Source organism: Lutra lutra, chromosome 7 (genome assembly GCF_902655055.1).
Source record: "Lutra lutra chromosome 7, mLutLut1.2, whole genome shotgun sequence".
NCBI classification, from domain to species: domain Eukaryota; kingdom Metazoa; phylum Chordata; class Mammalia; order Carnivora; family Mustelidae; genus Lutra; species Lutra lutra.
Genome location: NC_062284.1, coordinates 103,065,988 through 103,083,810, shown reverse-complemented (window position 1 = coordinate 103,083,810; position 17,823 = coordinate 103,065,988). Strand labels below are relative to the sequence as shown.

The following is a 17,823-nucleotide window of genomic DNA, read 5'->3' as shown; positions in this document are numbered from 1 at the left end:
CTTTAACCCACTGAGCCACCCAGGCTCCCCTCTAGCTTTGATTTCAAAATGAGAGATATGTAATTCTTCCCTTCACTTGAACACTGAGAGGCCACTGTAGGTTTATTAACTGGCCTAATTCCACTACCTTATATCTCGAGCAATAGGGAGAGGCCCAAGGAGTGGGACAGAGAGAGGAACAGCTAGCTGCTCAGTGGAGCAGTCAGAACATACAACACTTACTGAGTTCACCATCTTATATGGGCACAGTTCATGGCACCCCAAAGCAATTACAATCAAAGATCACTCACTGCAAATTACCCAAACAGAATAATAAGAAAGGCTGAAATATTGAAGAATTACCAAAATGTGACACAAACTGACCAAATGCTGATGGAAAAATGGCACTGACAGACTTGATCAACACTGGGTACCAAAAACATTCACTTTGTAAAAAATGCAAAATCTGCGAAGTGCAATAAAGTGAAGCACAATTAAACAAGGTATGCCTGTATTTATGAGTATGGCTAATGAAACATGATTGGAAATGTAGTGAAGTAGCAGCTTCTTAAAATCTTCCTATAAAAAGGCTGGCATGTGGGGCGCCTAGGTGGCTCAGTGGGTTAAGGCCTCTGCCTTTGGCTCAGGTCGTGGTCCTAGGGTCCCGGGATCAAGCCCCACATCAGGTTCTCTGCTCAGTGGGAAGCCTGCTTCCTTCTCTCTCTGCCTGCCTCTCTGCCTACTTGTGATCTCTGTCTGTCAAATAAATAAATCTTTAAAAAATAAAGAAAGAAAGAAATAACAAATGAAAAGGCTGGCATGTAACCTTTGCCCCTTCTTGCATCTTGTAGTGTGGAAGAGACTCCATTAGCTGAAGATCCAGCTAGGGCAATTAAGACATGGGCAACAAACAGTGGAGTAGTAATAGTATGGAAAGAGACAAGGGGTAGGGTAAGGAATGAGGATAGGCTAGAGGGCTGGAGCTGGCTCTCGACTGCAGGGTTGGTTATACACAATCGTCAAAACTCATCAAACCGTCCGCTTAATATCTGTGCATTTTACTGTATTCATCATGTCTAAAAACAAGAGCAAGAAATAGCAAGAGTGCTTTATCAGCCCTAGATCCCATATCTGAACTTTAATAAGAGAAGTACTTTGCTGTTTAACCCACTGCTAGTTAAGATTTTCCATCACTAATACACTCTTCATATAACAATACATAAAAGACAAAAATTAAGTGAAAAAGGCAAGGTAATAGTATACAAAATCTTGAACAACTTAACGTTTTTTTAAAAAGTAGGGAGGGGAAAAGTGTGCCCAACAGAGAGGAGAGAGGAGAAAACTCAAGTTTTTGTACCTTTTAGTATTTTGAACCACATGAACACATTACCTATCCAAAAAAAAAAAAAATGCTCATTAATCCTATTAAATATTCCATTTAAGTTTTTTGAAATTTTGGTATATGCAGATTTTATTTGAACTTATATTAACTTTAGTTTCAAAAAGGTCTCACACTGGACTAATTACCCAGAAAACCACTAGACACAAAAATGAGAAAAGATTATGTGAGGAGGAGGAAAAAGGCAAGGAGACTACTCTTCTTTCGAGGAAAAAAAAAAAAAAGAAAAGAAAAGAAAACATTTTAACCCAAAAGGGAGGCATTGGGGTCATTCTACTGCTGGAAATATATTATTTATCTTTTAATTTCTCATCTACTTTCAGTAAGAACAAACAAAAGCAGCTAGCAAAATCAAAAAGGCCAACAGGCTTTTTCCTCTGACTAACTGAAACAATCATACAAAAGGTTCTTTCTTACCGGGCAAGTATAGATTACGAAGAGTTACAAATAGTAACTGTGAAAGTCTGTGAATCAGATTAGAAATTGAAATAAAATGAGGATTTCTGAGAAATTTATCAAAATTTATCAACCTTCCCTGGTTTTCTTTTCTCAACACTTTGAAAATTTGTGTATTTTAATCCTGTTATCTTTTTCTTGGTATAAGCAATGTAAAAAATTTTTACCTGATTCTACAGAAAAAAAGGATTAGTAATTGTCAAACTAGTCCTAAAGGTATTTACTGAAGAAACCAATGAAGACTTTTAAAGGAATTCCCACTGAATTATAGGACTGTGGTCAAGAGGTAACATGTATTTAAACCACAGCCATTAAACAAGAGAAAAATTCAACAAGTGTTTGGTAAAAGAAATCCTTAGAAACACTGGGCAGGGGGGCACACGAACAGACCTTTAATAACATAAAATCATAATATTTAAGTAGTCCAACAAATGAGCTGGCAAGCAAATTTTAATCTTCAAAATTAATTATATCTTTTAAAGAAGCAGGCTGCCCTTGTTTTTAATGTCCCTTAAGAGGGGAAATCCATGAGATATTCATAAAGCAACAATTCTTAAAAGCTTTACAATTCCTCATTCTCTCCTAAAAGAGGATAATAAAAATTTAAGCAGGATAGACAAAGTAGATTCACAAAAAGAGATAACAACTACAGTTAAGAATCACGTAATTTTTTTTTTGTAATATACCCAAGGATATTTTGGGTTACCGAGAAGATCTGTAATGCAAAAGCTAAGCCCCTAGGTCAAATAAAGAAGGGGGGAAATAATCCATTTTTTCAATTCAGAAATACAACAGTTACTAATAACATAGCTTAAGTTTTCATTTAAATTTCAAGACCATCAATTTTTTTTTAGAAAATCAGTAGCTCTAAAATGTTTTAAGTGTAATTTTTAAAGGTAAAAATATTTTATACTACAGTCTTACAAATATATGCAACTTAAATGTAAAGTTATATTTTGAGGAAAACTTATATCCTCCTGCTAATTTAAAAAAAATGTGAACTTTCTAGAGTTAATATATTTTAATAAATAAACATCCAAACAAAAACAATTTTACTTAATAATATTTGCCAAAAAGACAAGAAAACCTACAAGGTGTTAAAAAATAAGACAAAAGAATATATTCTTAAAAAGACTCCTATTTGCCATGGACACCTGGGTGGCTCAGTTGGTTAAGCATCTGCCTGGCATCTTAAACATACCTCACTTTTCTTAGTAAATGAACAGTAAACAAATAGGTCTTGAAATGCCACAAGTTGAAAATGTTGGTTTTTAGCTATTTTACCAAGATAACCATATAACATGTTAAATATAACACAGGCAAAATATCAAATGAAAGACAGGATTCGTAAAACATAAAGCTACATATGATCTTCAGAATTATTTTCAGGATCCATTTTCGTCATTCTTTTTGTAGTATTCCAAATGAGCTAAAGCATTGTAATGAATGGTAGGGCTCTTCAACTAGAAGACTGCCTGAACTAGAGAAACCTATCTCCTAGGGCTAAAGTGACTACTGTGCAGAAAGTACCACAAACCTCCAGAGAATAATCCTGATGACTGAACTTGAAATAAAATCTCTTGGCCTACTTAGGAAACAAGTTTGCCACTCTTGGTTCCTGGACAATAGAGCAAATGTGTCCTTTCAAACTTCCTTATTAAACTCAAAATTTCATCTTCAGAAACTCCAGCTAATCTATAATTCCTTACTGTAGCTCCAAGAGTGATCTTACAGCTTCAAGTAGACTACTTTATAACCAAAATTAATTAACTAATTTTTAAAAACCAAATGAGTACTGCAATACACAAACTCCTACAACTGAATTTGCTAGAAGGTGTCCAAGTTAACCAGCAGAATAGAAAACAAAACAGAATTTCAAAAAATTTAAAGCTACAAATTTAAATCCCCCTTAAAGATGAGAGGAAATGCGGCACCTGGTTGGCTCAGTCAGAGGAACATGCGACTCTTGATCTCAGGATTGTCAGTTTGAGCCCTGCACTGGGTGTAGATATAAATAAATAAACGGGGGTTGGGGGACGAGGGGGAAAAGCTAAGCCTTTAACTATGTGTCTACAATTTGAAGACATAAGATCTGAAGCTTAGTATTTAGTAAGGGAGACAAGACAAATAATACTCATGAAACAACAGCAAGAAATGACAGTACGTGATGAAGGGCTAAGGTGCACGTGAGCACTCATTACACACAGCGGAGTTCCGGAAACAGACTGCAGAGGGACTGGAGAGTCCACAGTTTTACGGGAACAGGCTCCTCATAATAGATGAGGACATCTGCAGAAATGGGAAGGGAAGGCACAGCTCCGGAAACTACCTAACTGAACCCCAGGTTTGTTGCAGGAAGTCCCAGAAACATGTGAAGAAGAAAGATGGGATGAATCACCTTATGAAAAGTCTCAAAAGCTACTTTTAAATGTGATGCAGAGAAGTAAAATTCCAGTGGGATTTTTGTTCAATTAATTAACCCAACAAGTGTACAAAAAGACTGAAGAGAGTAAATAATGGATTTAATGAAAACTACAGAGACTATTATAGAAATCTAAACCCAGAACGATCACTGATCTAAATCTGTGCTATCCAGTACAGAAGCCACTAGAGACATTCGGTTTTTGAGCATCTGAAATATCATCTGTCTTAACTGAGATGATATTTACATGTAGTATGAACATCAAATTTCAGACTCTGCATGAAAAAAAGAATGCAAACCATCTCAGTAATTTTTTATAATTAACTACCTGTTGAAGTCATGCTGTATGGGATATATTATGTTAAATAACATTATTAAAATTCTTTTCAGCTGTTTCTTTTTACCATTTTTAGTGTGGTAATCTAGAAAATTTTAAATTACATGTGGCTCACATTATATTTCTACTGAACAGCACTGCTCTATGGTTATCTCAACTTTTCTGACCACTCCCATGATTTGAAAAATTTTAACATGCACCCAGATAAATGTACATACTTCTAAATTTTACATATATATATATATGTACTACCAAACTTCTATATTTTACATACAGTATAAAACAAACACAAAAATAAATACTAAAAGGATGAAAAATTAACTGGAGGTTCTAGTACTTTTTCTTTTTGCAACCCAGTGGACTATCCCATATGCCCCATTCTGGTGGTTTAGGATGTTAGCAGAGAGACTGATCAAGGGAAAGACAAATCCAACTAAAAGAGTCACTAAAATTTAATTATTTGTTGACTATGGGAGCAAAGGAGAGGGGATGAATTAAGATGACATAATGGATAACTACTATTTGCTACTCAGCATTCAGTAGCCCCTGAATTTCCCTCAGGACAAAAAAGCTAAGCCATCATGTTGTTTAGGTAGCAATGACCCCAACCTCAGCTCCAGGGGTAGGTCCAGGCTGGCTAAACCAGTTACCAAATCTTATCTGGCCTTAGTGGTTGGTTCAGAAATGTCAATTTAACCCAAAGTCAATGAAATGCATAAGACATTTGCTGGGGCTCCTGGGAAGAGAAAGTCTCCTCTTAGCTACACTTCTTAAACTGAAGTGCACAGATCCCCTAAAAGGTTTAGGTTATAGAACTCAGGGTGTCTGTAAACTCAGATGAAGGGATGAAAGGTATTTCCACCTCACTGAATTTAACTGAAATTTACCATGTCCTTCTTTTGTGAATCCAGTCAACAGACCACAATATTAGCAATACCAGTCACTGTGTCACTAGCAGAAATCACAGTTTCCTATCACATTATCATTGGTTGCAGACACCCACAAATAGTGACAATGTTCATCACTACCTGGAAATTATTAGACTCATAATAAATCTTACTATTTAACAAATAGTTTTTAAAAAATAATGTGATAACAGTATTTAATATCACTGCTCTTTATTAGAATATGTACGTAATTGAAGTGCAGGCCCTCAGCAGCTGTTGACATGGTGTGATTTCTGGCCAGTGTTCTAAATGTCAAAACGAAGAAATTCAATGAAGCCTGAGTAAATCATGGGAGTAACTATGACTCTCTTGAGGTAGCCAAATGCCTCACCATCAAATAATTAGTGATGTACAGGAACAAGAGTCCCACTGTCCCTATCTACTATCCAGTAAAACCATAGCCAAGGGAACATGGAAAGATGACCCTGTTGAACTTGACTCCAGTCTGGCATGGTGAAGTGACATGAGAGGTGTAGAATGAGTGGGAGGCCACTGGTGCCCCATCCCCTCCACAAGGTGGGATGAGATTGGCCAGCCTTGAGGGCCGCCGATGAAATACTGTTACTCTTAACCATTTGGGTTTCTTATAAAAATAAAACAAAATAAAATAACGTATGAAAGGAGTCCTATAGGCTTGAGACTGCCAAAGGAGTGGAGGAAGGAACAAATGTCAAGACTCCTGCCCCTACAGCTTCTGAAGCACTCATCCCTCCCCTCTGGATCTAATGGCATGAGACCTAGAGCTTGAGCTGCTGACAGACATGCTGGGACCACAAAGGGACAAACACATCAGAAGCAGAGCTCATTAAATAAAGGAAAAAAGAGAGAGACAGATTCTGATCACATGTAAGTATACAAGTGTATCAAGCTTCACCTTTGGGCTTTTCAATATTGTGAGCTAGCAAACTTGAGTTGGTTTTCTGTTATATCCAGAACATGAAAATCTAAATGGTACACTTGATTTCAATAGTTTCTATCTCCGGAAACTAGAAAAATATGCATGGTCTCTGCACTGACACAGCAAAATTATAGAAGACTTGACTTTGTTACATTGAGGGAATCTGGGGAAAATGAGTTTAGATTTCCACAAACTGAGTGTCATTCAGTACTTACCCTAATCCATTCTCACATAGATTTCCTGTTTTACAGAGCCTGAACAACTAAAAACTACATTTTCCAGATGCCCTTACAACAAAGGTTTCACATCTGTCCTAAGCTAAGCAGACATACCTGCATAAGAAACATAAGGCAAAAAATAAGATGTAATGATAGTTCTGGCCAAGAAAGTTAAACTACCTTTTTTTCCAGGAAGTTAAACTTCCGTCAAGTATGGTGGCAGCAGCTTTCTGATTCAACAACAAGGCAGTGTTGGCCTGCAGTGGCTCCCTCAGCAGGAAGTCTGCAGTGTCATTCTGGGGTTTATTCCTAGAAGCTCCACCTAGTCTGTTCATTCAGCCCAAGAATACATCTTTCTCAATAAATCCCATCTACTACAACCACTTAAATACTCTTGCTACAGACTCCTGAACAAGTACAAAGTAAACTGGGATATACAAAAAGCAGCATTCAGAAACCTAACAAGAGTTAACAGCTTATGGATATGGAAGTATCCATGACCTGGAAAGAATTATAATTGAGAAGCCCTAACAGCTAAGGGTCAGATAACAAAAAGCACAATATAGAGCTAAGAAAAAGCTTTCAACAGTTTAAATCTGGAGGAGAAAGAAGGGCCAGCATAGCTGAGAAGCCAGATAGGCAAAAAACCAAGAAAGGAGAGAACTCAAAAAATGAAGAAGTCATCTACACAGTTAAATGCCAGAGATAACAACGAGCTAAGAATTAAATCTGTCTTTTTAAAATATTTTTATTTATTCATTTGAGAAAGAGAGAGCATGAGTGGGGGGAAGGGCAGAGGAAGAAGGAGAAGCTGACTCCCCACTGAGCAGGGAGCCCAACGCAGGGCTTGATCCCAGGACTCTGGGATCATGACCAGAGCTGAAGGCAGATACTGAACCAACTGAGCCACCCAGGTGCCCCTAATCTGTTGGGGTTGTTTTTTTTTTTTTTAAACATTACTTCCTTCTTCAAAAATTATCATTGGGTATAAAATACTATTTATACTCACTCCAAAATAGGCCCCAACCACACTTGAGTGCTACTGTTCCTTAATACAGTAACTTCTAACTTCAAATCATATGCTCTATTTAAATAAAACACAAACCAAAACCCAACTCTTCTCTGGATCCTCAAATGAAGGCCCCACTCAAGACCCATACCTTGGAAGCTTTCTCTGGCAGTCCCAGTTGCCTCCTCTAAATATATATAACATTTACTTATCTCTTTTCAGAAACTGACAACTAACTAAAACCCAAAATGAATAATAAGCTTAAAGAAAACAGAAACTGTGTTCTTCATTTCTTTATATTCTGAACACCTAGAACAATGCCACCTAACAAAGTAGGACCTCTGAAGAGGTAGTTTCAGAATAAAGTGGTGGAAGTAACACTTGGAAGGTACATGAAGGAACTTTCTCTAGTGACAGTAATGTTTAATACCTTGACAGGGTTATACATCACAAAGATGAACTCATCCAAGCTAGAGGTATGGTATACGAAAGATCTGTACATTTCACTTAATATAAATTTTACCTTAAAAACAATTAAGAAGGGCACATGGGTGTCTCAGTCAATTAAGCATTCGACGCTTGATGTAAGCTCAGGTCATATCTAAGGGTCTTGAGATCAACCCTGTGTGGGGCTTAAGATTCTCACTCGTTCTCTGCCTGCACCCTCCGCCCTTGCTCATGCACTCTCTTAAAAAAAAAACAACAAAAATTGGGCACCTGGGTGGCTCAGTGGGTTAAGCCTCTGCCTTTGGCCTCGGTCATGATCTCAGGGTCCTGGGATCGAGCCCCACATCAGGCTCTCTGCTCAGCAAGGAACCTGCTTCCCCCTCTCTCTTTACCTGCCTCTCTGCCTACTTGTGGTCTAAATCTTAAAAAAAAAAAAATAAGTAAACAAATAGTTCACAATGGGCACACTTAAGTATTTGGGGGTAAAAATACAACGAAATAGAAGATGGACTGATGAAAGGACAGAGGAAGAGAGAGGCAGGGTAGGATGGATGGATAAGTAAGTACACATGGCAAAATATGAATCATAAATTATAGAATCTAGGCTTGTCAGTACGTAAGTATTCAACTGTTCAACAAATTCTTGCAACTTTTCTGTGATTAAAATTTTTCATAATAAAATGTCAGGGAAGGGACACCTGGGTGTTCAGTCATTAAGTGTCCGCCTTGGGCTCAGGTGATGATCCCAGGGTCCCAGGATCAAGCCCTGCTGAGCAGGGAGCCTGCTTTTCATCCCTCTGCCACTCTCCCTGCTTGTGTTCTCTCACTCACTCACTCTAATAAATAAGATCTTTTTTTTTTTTAAAGATTTTACTTATTTATTTGACAGAGAGAGATCACAAGCAGGCAGAGAGGCAGGTAGAGAGAGAGGAGGAAGCAGGCTCCCCGCCGAGCAGAGAGCCCGATGCGGGGCTCGATCCCAGGACCCCGAGATCATGACCCGAGCCGAAGGCAGCGGCTTAACCCACTGAGCCACCCAGGCGCCCCAATAAGTAAGATCTTTAAAAAAATAAAAATTAAGTGGAAATGAAGGCTGTGAGAGGCTCATATATTTTGCAGGTTTGTCAAGGAAAGGAATGAAAACAAAAGACAAAGGAACAATCTTAGAGAAGAAAGGGAACATATATACATGCTTCAGAGTGGGATGTCTGGATTTTACCCCTTCGCTCTAGCTCTAATTTTAGACTGCCTACACAGACTAGTTCTTGAGTCCTTGAGCACTCCTTCTTCACAGAAACAAAGCGCTCACTCACTAAGTTCCATTTATTTTAGAATAATCAAAATCTGTGGCATCTAGACCCTTTACCTTCTTTTTTTTTTTTTTTTTTTTTTTTTAAGATTTTATTTGACAGAGGGGAAGACACTGCAAGAGAGGGAACACAAGCAGGGGTAATGGGAGAGGGAGAAACAGGCTTCCCGCAGAGCAGGGAGCCCTATGCGGGGCTGGATCCTAGAACCCTGGGATCATGACCTCAGTTGAAGGCAGACGCTTAACGAATGAGCCACCCAACCACTCCCTAAAGACCTCCTTAAACTGACCTTTAGATGAGACCTTTGGCCAACCTAGCATAACGTTAATGATTCACCCTCTTGGTCCAATTCTGGCTCCTCAAACCCATGGCCCTCCATGGCAAGGGAATATTAAAACAAGGTCAAGAACCCTTGCAGCAAGGACAAAACGGCATGTCACAGTCCCTGGCTAAGTACCTAGTACAGAAGTACTCAAAAAATGTCTGTTAAATGAATGAAACCCATGCCTCATGATAATTTTTAATCACACATATTACTGCTTAGTTTCATATTTGTACCTACATTGTCCTGAGGGTGGGAAATGTAAGTGCTAGGATTCTGAAGTTGAATATTTAAAAGGAGAAGATCTGGAGTCTCCTCTGTGGAGAGAGCTAACTAGAATAGAAGATGGAGTTGGAAATGACAGGTTGAGAAACTCAGCTAATGTTAAGAGATACCTACATTTTAATCATTAGTACTCTCCTAGATAATACAATACGTTCATCAGCTTCAAAATACCATAAACATCACCTAAAGAGAAGTCCAATTATACAAAGACAAAGAATGGCAGGAATTCAATTTCCAGATAACTTAAATGCATTTGGAGTTAATTTGCTCTGTCTTGTTGTTGTTTCCAAAGGACTGTAGATTATGCACTTACTGAATTTTGCCTTTGTCACACATGACTTAACAAGGAAGGCATTCATTATACCATAGTAGCATCCCTCGAGTATCTGGTTCTAAACAGCTGCAAATTTTGGAAGGTAACACTAAATGATGTCTCTAACGATTAGTATGTTCTCCCCCAACAAATATTAAAACAAGATTAAGGCTTACTAGATTAACCAAACTGTCCAAATTAAACTGAGCATAAATTTAAGTTTAGAAAATAATGTAAAAATTTTGCATATAAAAAAGAAATTTTGCACAGGAATTTAAATTAATAGAATTTCCAAAGAACTTGGAAAATTCAAAAAATACAGCACTTTCGTTCCTCATATTTGCTTTACCTGTCTGAAAGATGCCATAGACACTAATGAATGAATGATTGAGTCCTTTCAAATGCAGTAACCGAATAAGATAATGAAACATTTTAAAATAATAATAAACCCAATTTCAAATAAATTCCCATTTATAAGAAGTAAAAGCTACTTCCTAGACATCCTGCCAAAGATGGAAACAAGCTGTAAAAAAAATGTTTCAGAAGAATTATGGCTCGTTAAATAGTTATAAAACTGTATACATAAGCTGGCTTTTTAAAAATCTGTTATTGTTCCTCAGTCACATCAGAATACACTAAAGACATTATTCTCCACCTATTATCTCATTTTCCATTAGGGAAAAAAATTCGTAACTACTAAACACAATAGAGGGGAAAAAAGCACTGCCAGGGAGTGGTTATTTTATTATCATCATTTATATGTCTTTCAACTCACATTTAGTTTGACTTTCATCCCTTCCCATATACACAAGTACATTTAATTTACACAGAGCCCCATAGCCTGCCCCAGAAAGGTTACTTGGAAAAGACACATGGAAGTGTCCTTCTGAACCTCCTTCAATTTCATTACATAGTATCTTGCCATGATCCTTTCCTCTTAGAGTAGGCTGACTAACACCCTCACTATCAGCAGTTTCACCTTAACTCTGTAACTATCAGTTATGAGGATCCAAACACTCAAATTTTGTCTTCAGAGCCTTCGAACAACATATTAACATATAATTCCTAATTTCTTAAAAGAAAAAAGTAACAATTTTCAGTAGTACACACAATGCTATCAAATTTCCAAGGAACAGTGAGTGAGGATCAAAATGAGATTTAAAAGAAAGCCTTTGGGGCGCCTGGGTGGCTCAGTCGTCCTCTGCCTTCGGGTCAGGTCATGATCTCAGAGTCCTGGGATGGAGCCCCGCATCAGGCTCTCTGCTCAACAGGGAGCCTGCTTCCTCCTCTCTCTCTGCCTGCCTCTCTGCCTACTTATGATCTCTGTCAAATAAATAAATAAAATCTTTAAAAAAAAAAATAAAAGAAAGCCTTCTTTGGTGAACTTTCAGTCAAATCCAACAGTAATTAACGAGGGTAAATTTTTGCTTTCATTTCCTGTGTTAATGCACACAGCATAACTTCCACCAGCGTGCTGATGCAAAATCCAGAGAGACAATCCCTTATCGATCACTTTTAAAGAGCAAATGGAGAAGAGGAAGTATTAGCAACGAAAAACTACCATTTCAAGTCAAAGTCAGTAAGGAGGGACTGAGAACTCCTACCCAAGCTTCCTGCTAACGACCCTAAATTGTAATTATGCTTCAATTTTAAGGCAACTACCTTTCAAACTAGATTCTATTTAAATGATCCTATAGAGAGGAAGAAATTATACTGATATGCTGATATACCTGAAAAGGGTTAGTAATGGCAAGTGACTAGCTTCTTTTCTGGTCTGGCCTGATCTCATTTGAAAGCTTTGGGAAAAACACAGTATTCACAGACAAGGAACTTTCTTAGCCCAGTGTTAGTAGGAAAGCAAGAAAACGGCTTGTTGAGTTATAACCATAGGAAACCCTCAATTTTCCATGGTAGCACAGGACAAACCCAACTTAGATAAATTAAATCGTCAGGTAATGACTACTTAAAAATAATACTGGATTAATCAAATCTCCCTCCCCGCTCCTCCACGACAGAAAAAGTTCATTTAGGATCTGCTCCCCCTTTTCCTAGCCACTCTCTAACAAAAATGCAAACAAGCAGATACCGGATATAATTCCAAGACTGTGTAGCTAAAAAGAGAGAGGCGAACTGAATTATCAGCACTCCAACTGGTTCCATTTCTAAAGCAATTCCAATCACAAACCATCAAACTCTTAAGTTCAGCTTTCTGAAAGGCAGTTGCACACCGCCCCCCAACCTCCGGACTTAGGTTTTTCTATATCAAATGTGTCTTATATTGAACTGTACCAACAATGCTTGCTTGAAATGATGTTAAAGAACTTGACAACTATTACAACTATGAAATGCTGGTATCGAACCACTTTCGATTCAAATCCGCGGCGATTCCAGGCGTCGATAGAAGACTGAACTTCCTTTTTCTCCCCTCCCGGTCTTCCCCGCCCTTCCGCGCGCCAAGGTCCAAGCCGCGGCCTGCTGTGACATCACAGCCCATCTCTTGGAAACCTCTGACGTCACAGACACGAGGACTCATAGCACTATGACCTCATGGCTGACTGGGGCCGACCCGCAGTCGACTCGCGCCTGCTCCGAGGCGAGAGAAGCTCCCGAGCCCCGGTCTGGCCCAATCCCGGAGGAAGGTTAAGGACAGGCGTCAGCTCACCTGCGCCGGGGCGGAACGGATAGGGTGGCAGGCCCAGGCGGGCGCCACGGGGCGACGCGACCCCCAACCAGAGCCGGACTTTCTCACCCGCCACGGGTCACGGAGGTTGAGAGAGCAGGTCCAGCGCCTCCTCACGGCCTATCCGTGATCTCCGGGGCTTCAGCCCGGACCGGGGACCCGGTTGTCGCCTGCCGGCCCGCTCGACCTTCCGTGGCCCGTGGGGGCGCTCAGCGCCCGGCCAGAGCGCTGGCTGAGGCCGGCCCGGGAGGAGGCGCGGGCCGCTCGGCCCCTGCCCCAGACGCGCCGAGCGCGCCGCGAGCCCGGGACCCGCGGGCGGCGCCCCCGCCCCCACCCCCACCCGCCCGGCGCCCCGGGAGCGCAGGCAGGCGGGAGGGGGCGGGGAGCGGCCACCGTGGCCGCCGCCGCAGGACCCCGACCGCGCTGCCCTCACGCCACGCCCCACCGCGGCTCCAACCCACCTGCGCTCCTGCCCCGGCCGGGGCCTGGCCCGGGGCTGTACACCCCGATGCGGCGGCGGCAGCTGCAGGCCTGGCTCGCACCCCACCGCTGAGGCGGACCGAGCGCCCAGCGCGGCGCGGCGGAGCCCAACGCTCGCCCCGAAACCCATTTGTTTGGCTAAAACGGCGTGACGTCACGCGCCGGCCCAATCGACGGTTGGCCAGGGGAGGGGCCTCCGAACCGGGGGTGGGTTGCAGCGTCTCCTGCCGGGCATTCTGCGGTACTTCGGACGCTGGGGACGGAAAGAGTGAGGGACTTAAAAACGGTGAAGTCCTGCGAGCCCCCAAGTGGTGGAGAAGAGCGAAAGCTCCGGGACGTGCTGTAGCGAAAGGAATCAAACGCCCAGGCGAGCCAGAAAGGTAGCAATGGACCAGTTTATTAGCACTCATGGGTGGATCTGGAGCTACAAATGGTATTAAATGCTATTAGATATCCTCGTAGACTCGGGTACCAATTTTGGTTCTGCTACCAGCTTGGAAGACTGGATTTCAGAGTTCTCACCTGTAAAAGGAGAGAGTCCCTTCTGTCATTCGTTTCTATGCAAATCATGGCAGGACTACCGCCTTTTGAGATTGAGATAAACTTTTGAGATTGACAACCTCGAAATGTGGTCTGTAGAAGCTCACGAAATTATGAAGGAATATATAGAATAGGTAAGTAATACTCAATTTAGTACTTTCAAATCAGAGTGCCAGTGAGGAAACTTTTCATACCCAGGCTTTAAAATGATAATTGCCTTGGGGCCCCTGGGTGGTTCAGTGGATTAAAACCTCTGCCTTCAGCTCAAGTCATGATCCCAGGGTCCTGGGATTGAGCCCCACATCGGGCTCTCTGCTCAGCGGCGAGCCTGCTTCCCCCCCTCTCACTCTGCCTGCCTCTCTGCCTACTTGTGATCTCTCTCTCTCTGTTAAATAAATAAATAAATAAAATCTTTTTTTAAAAAATGAGCATTGCCTTCATTGTAAAAATAATTTTAACTGCATAGTAGAACATGAGGACAATAAAGAAAAATTCCTTTCACATAAACATGGCCACTCTCAGCATCTGGTGTATTTTCTCTTAGACTTTTTGTCCTGTGCGTATTTATTTTACAAGGTTATCATAAGGTGCACACAATTTGGGGGGGTCCTCTTTTTTCACATGTATAAGTGTTTTTCATATTTTATGTAAGCTTCATAAGCATTTTAACAGCTGAATAAAATTAATTGGACATGAAAAATTTACTGAATTCTCTATTCTTGGACATAACATTCCCCTCTCTTTGCCATTACAAAGAAATCACAAGACATTCATGAATGTAGATTGTTTAAGATTAATGTCATAAATGGAATCATTAGGTAAAAGTGTATCCATACATTTATAGTTACTAATACAAACTGCCAAAATGATTTTTTAAAGGTTGTACCAAGTTATACTTAAATTAGCGGCTTTGATTTGAGCCAGGCCTTTAAAAAGTAGTTTTGTAAAATAAAAAATAAAAAATAAAAAAGTAGTTTTCTCCAATTATAAAACTACTCTGATAAAATACATATGTATAAAATCTTAAATATCAGGACGCCTGCGTGGCTAAGTGGGTTAAGCCACTGCCTCTGGCTCAGGTCATGATCTCAGGGTCCTGGGATCTAGTACCGCATCCGGCTCCTTGCTTGGAGGGAAGACTGCTTCTCTCTCTGCCTCTGCCTACCACTCTGCCTGCTTGTGCGCTCGCTCTCTCTCTCTCAGACAAATAAAATCTTTAAAAAAAATCTTAAATATCAAAAAAAATTTTTTTAATTAAGAGAATAAGGAAAACAAATATTTCCCATAATCTCACCTCCAAGAAATAATCATTTAATTTCTTCATCTAGGCCTTTATCTGTAAAATAATTTTTTTTAAGATTTTTACTTATTTGACAGAGAGAACACAAGTAGGCAGAGAGAAAGGCAGAGAGAGGGGAAGCAGGCTCCCCACCCAGCACAGAGCCCCACGCGGGACTCAATCCCAGGACCCTGAGATCGTGACCCAAGCTGAAGGCAGAGGCCCAACCCACTGAGCCACCCAGGCATCCCTGTACAAATAATTTTTTTAAAAATTGGGAAGAAATCATACTGTACATATTGACATCAAACTTAATGTCTGATTTAATATCCGATCAGTATTAGCTTAATATATCATGATCATTTGGAACTTCTCTGTGTTACATTTGACTCAAAGTTCTAAAATGTAAATCCATCCTTTCTGGTTCATTGCAAATACTGTCCTGTTTAAACGTTTTGCTTACTTAGAAAAATCAAAACAATTGATTTCCTTCATTTTTTCCTCTAATGGCCTTGATTTTACTCCACACACATCTTCAATGTGTGTATTTAATATCCTCTGTTAGATTCTAAACTGCTAGAAGACAAAGATTATATCCTCATTCCACCAAAAGATCTTGTACTTGATATGGTTTCATGTTTAATGAGTAATTATGTTAATCTATACTTTTCTCATGATGGTAGATAAGTATGATCTCCACTTTATAATAGTATTTACTATAGCTAATTAATACCCAACATCTATTGCATTGACAATGTTTGATCTACACTATTCTGTGTATTACATACATTCTTTCGTTTAATCTGAAAAGCACCTCTCTGAGGTTTCATATTACAGATGAGGAGGCCAGGGTTGGAAAACTTAAACCATTTGCCCAGGATTGTAGGTGGCATAGAGCCAAATTTAGTAAAGACTCCAGCATTTTCACCATGTCACTGTACTGTTTGGGGGAATTTCAGATGAGTTAAAGACAATGAAACGACAAAGCATGACAGATCATCAAACTAAAATGACAATGGTTTGCATACGGAGAGCACACCTTCATTTTCAAAAGTCCTATTAGAGACTCTCTGGTCTAATTTCTCAAACTGTCTGTGGTTAATGACCAGTTTGCTTTTTTTCTTAATACACTGTGAACTGTTTTGTAAAATATAATAAAACTACTAAAAAAATGAAAATTAAAAAAGACAAAATAAAAGCTCAAATTCTTTATTATTAAACTCAGCACATGGAAAATTACTCTGTCAAACTCTTATTCTCTATTTCTGTTCTTTAAAGTTTTGTTGTTATTGTTGTTGTTTTTTCAGTATTGTCCATACCTAGCCTGGAGCCCAACATAGGGCTGGAACTCGCAACCCTGAGATCAAGACCTGAGCTGAGATCAAGAGTCAGACATTTAACTGACTGAGCCATCCAGGCACCCATTCTTAATTTTTGTTCTTTTTTATTTTTTTAAGATTTTATTTATTTATTTGACAGACAGCTATCACAAGTAGGCAGAGAGGCAGGCAGAGAGAGGAAGGGAAGCAGGCTCCCCACTGAGCAGAGAGCCCAATCCCAGGACCTTGGGATCATGACCTGAGCTGAAGGCAGAGGCTTTAACCCACTGAGCCACCCAGGTGCCCCCTTAATTTCTGTTCTTATCACAGACTCATCCTAAAGCTGGCCAGTGGGCCACACTTCAAACAGGACTAGTTTGGGGGAAATAAGATTAAGTCAGAGGGCAGTGAAACCATTTTAGGCTAGTTGCTCCCTTGATTCTCTTTCTCCATTTACACAGTGGGAATGATCCCCAAAAAACACAGCTACCAGAGCCAGTGCAGTGCATTAGGCCACAGACCCTGTGACAGGCTCTCCGAAGGGAGCTCCTCAAAAAAGGCAACAATGTGGCACAGTGAGGCCACAGTGAGTGATAAGAAGCTGAAAGTGGAACAAGATGAAGTTGGCCTGAGATGGCAGAGTGGCAGAAAAGTCCTAAATATATGTTGTATACAACTTTGTTTATTCCAGCAATGATTAAAACAATTATCTCAAGCCATCAAACATATTAAATCAAATGGGGCTGTTTCTATAGATTTGGTTTCATTATTCCTCTCTGCTCAGAAAAAAAAAAAAACAAAAAACAAAACAAAATAAAACTAAGAACCTTCCACCCATTCCTTAATAAGCTCACTCTTACCTCTAAAAGAAAAACACCATCTCATCTCCCTCCATTCCCCCAAACTCTTCATCCTTAACCAAATCTACAGCCTCCACTGCAGTAAAAAAGAAAGCCAGAGACAGACTCCATTAGACTTTGCTTCTAGGTCGATCTTCACTATAGAACTAGGTCACTGGGTGTTAGAATGCCTTTCCCTACCTACTTAACTGTATTATTATGAAGTTTAAATTAGAAAAAAGAAGGTTGTCTGGGTGGTTCAGTAGTTAGGTTCTGACCCTTGATTTCAGCTCAGGTCATGGCCTCAGGGTAGTGAGATCAAGCCCAGTGTCAGGTTCCATGCT

General features: G+C 40.1%; 1 protein-coding gene across 5 annotated transcripts in view; it reads right to left on the bottom strand.

The window, feature by feature from the left end:
• Positions 1-17,823, bottom strand: part of FBXO34 (F-box protein 34) — a 144,266-nt gene that overhangs the window by 77,507 nt on the left and 48,936 nt on the right. Inside the window, exon 1 of one of the 5 annotated variants that reach the window (XM_047736126.1) lies at positions 13,484-13,632. The exons of 1 other annotated variant lie outside the window; for it this stretch is intronic. In XM_047736126.1, coding sequence (XP_047592082.1) covers positions 13,484-13,632 — 149 coding nt within the window. Of the gene's footprint in view, positions 1-12,619; positions 12,873-13,004; positions 13,028-13,483; positions 13,633-17,823 lie in introns of those variants that run through there. 3 more of the 5 variants (XM_047736131.1, XM_047736129.1, XM_047736134.1) reach the window with 3 other exon arrangements.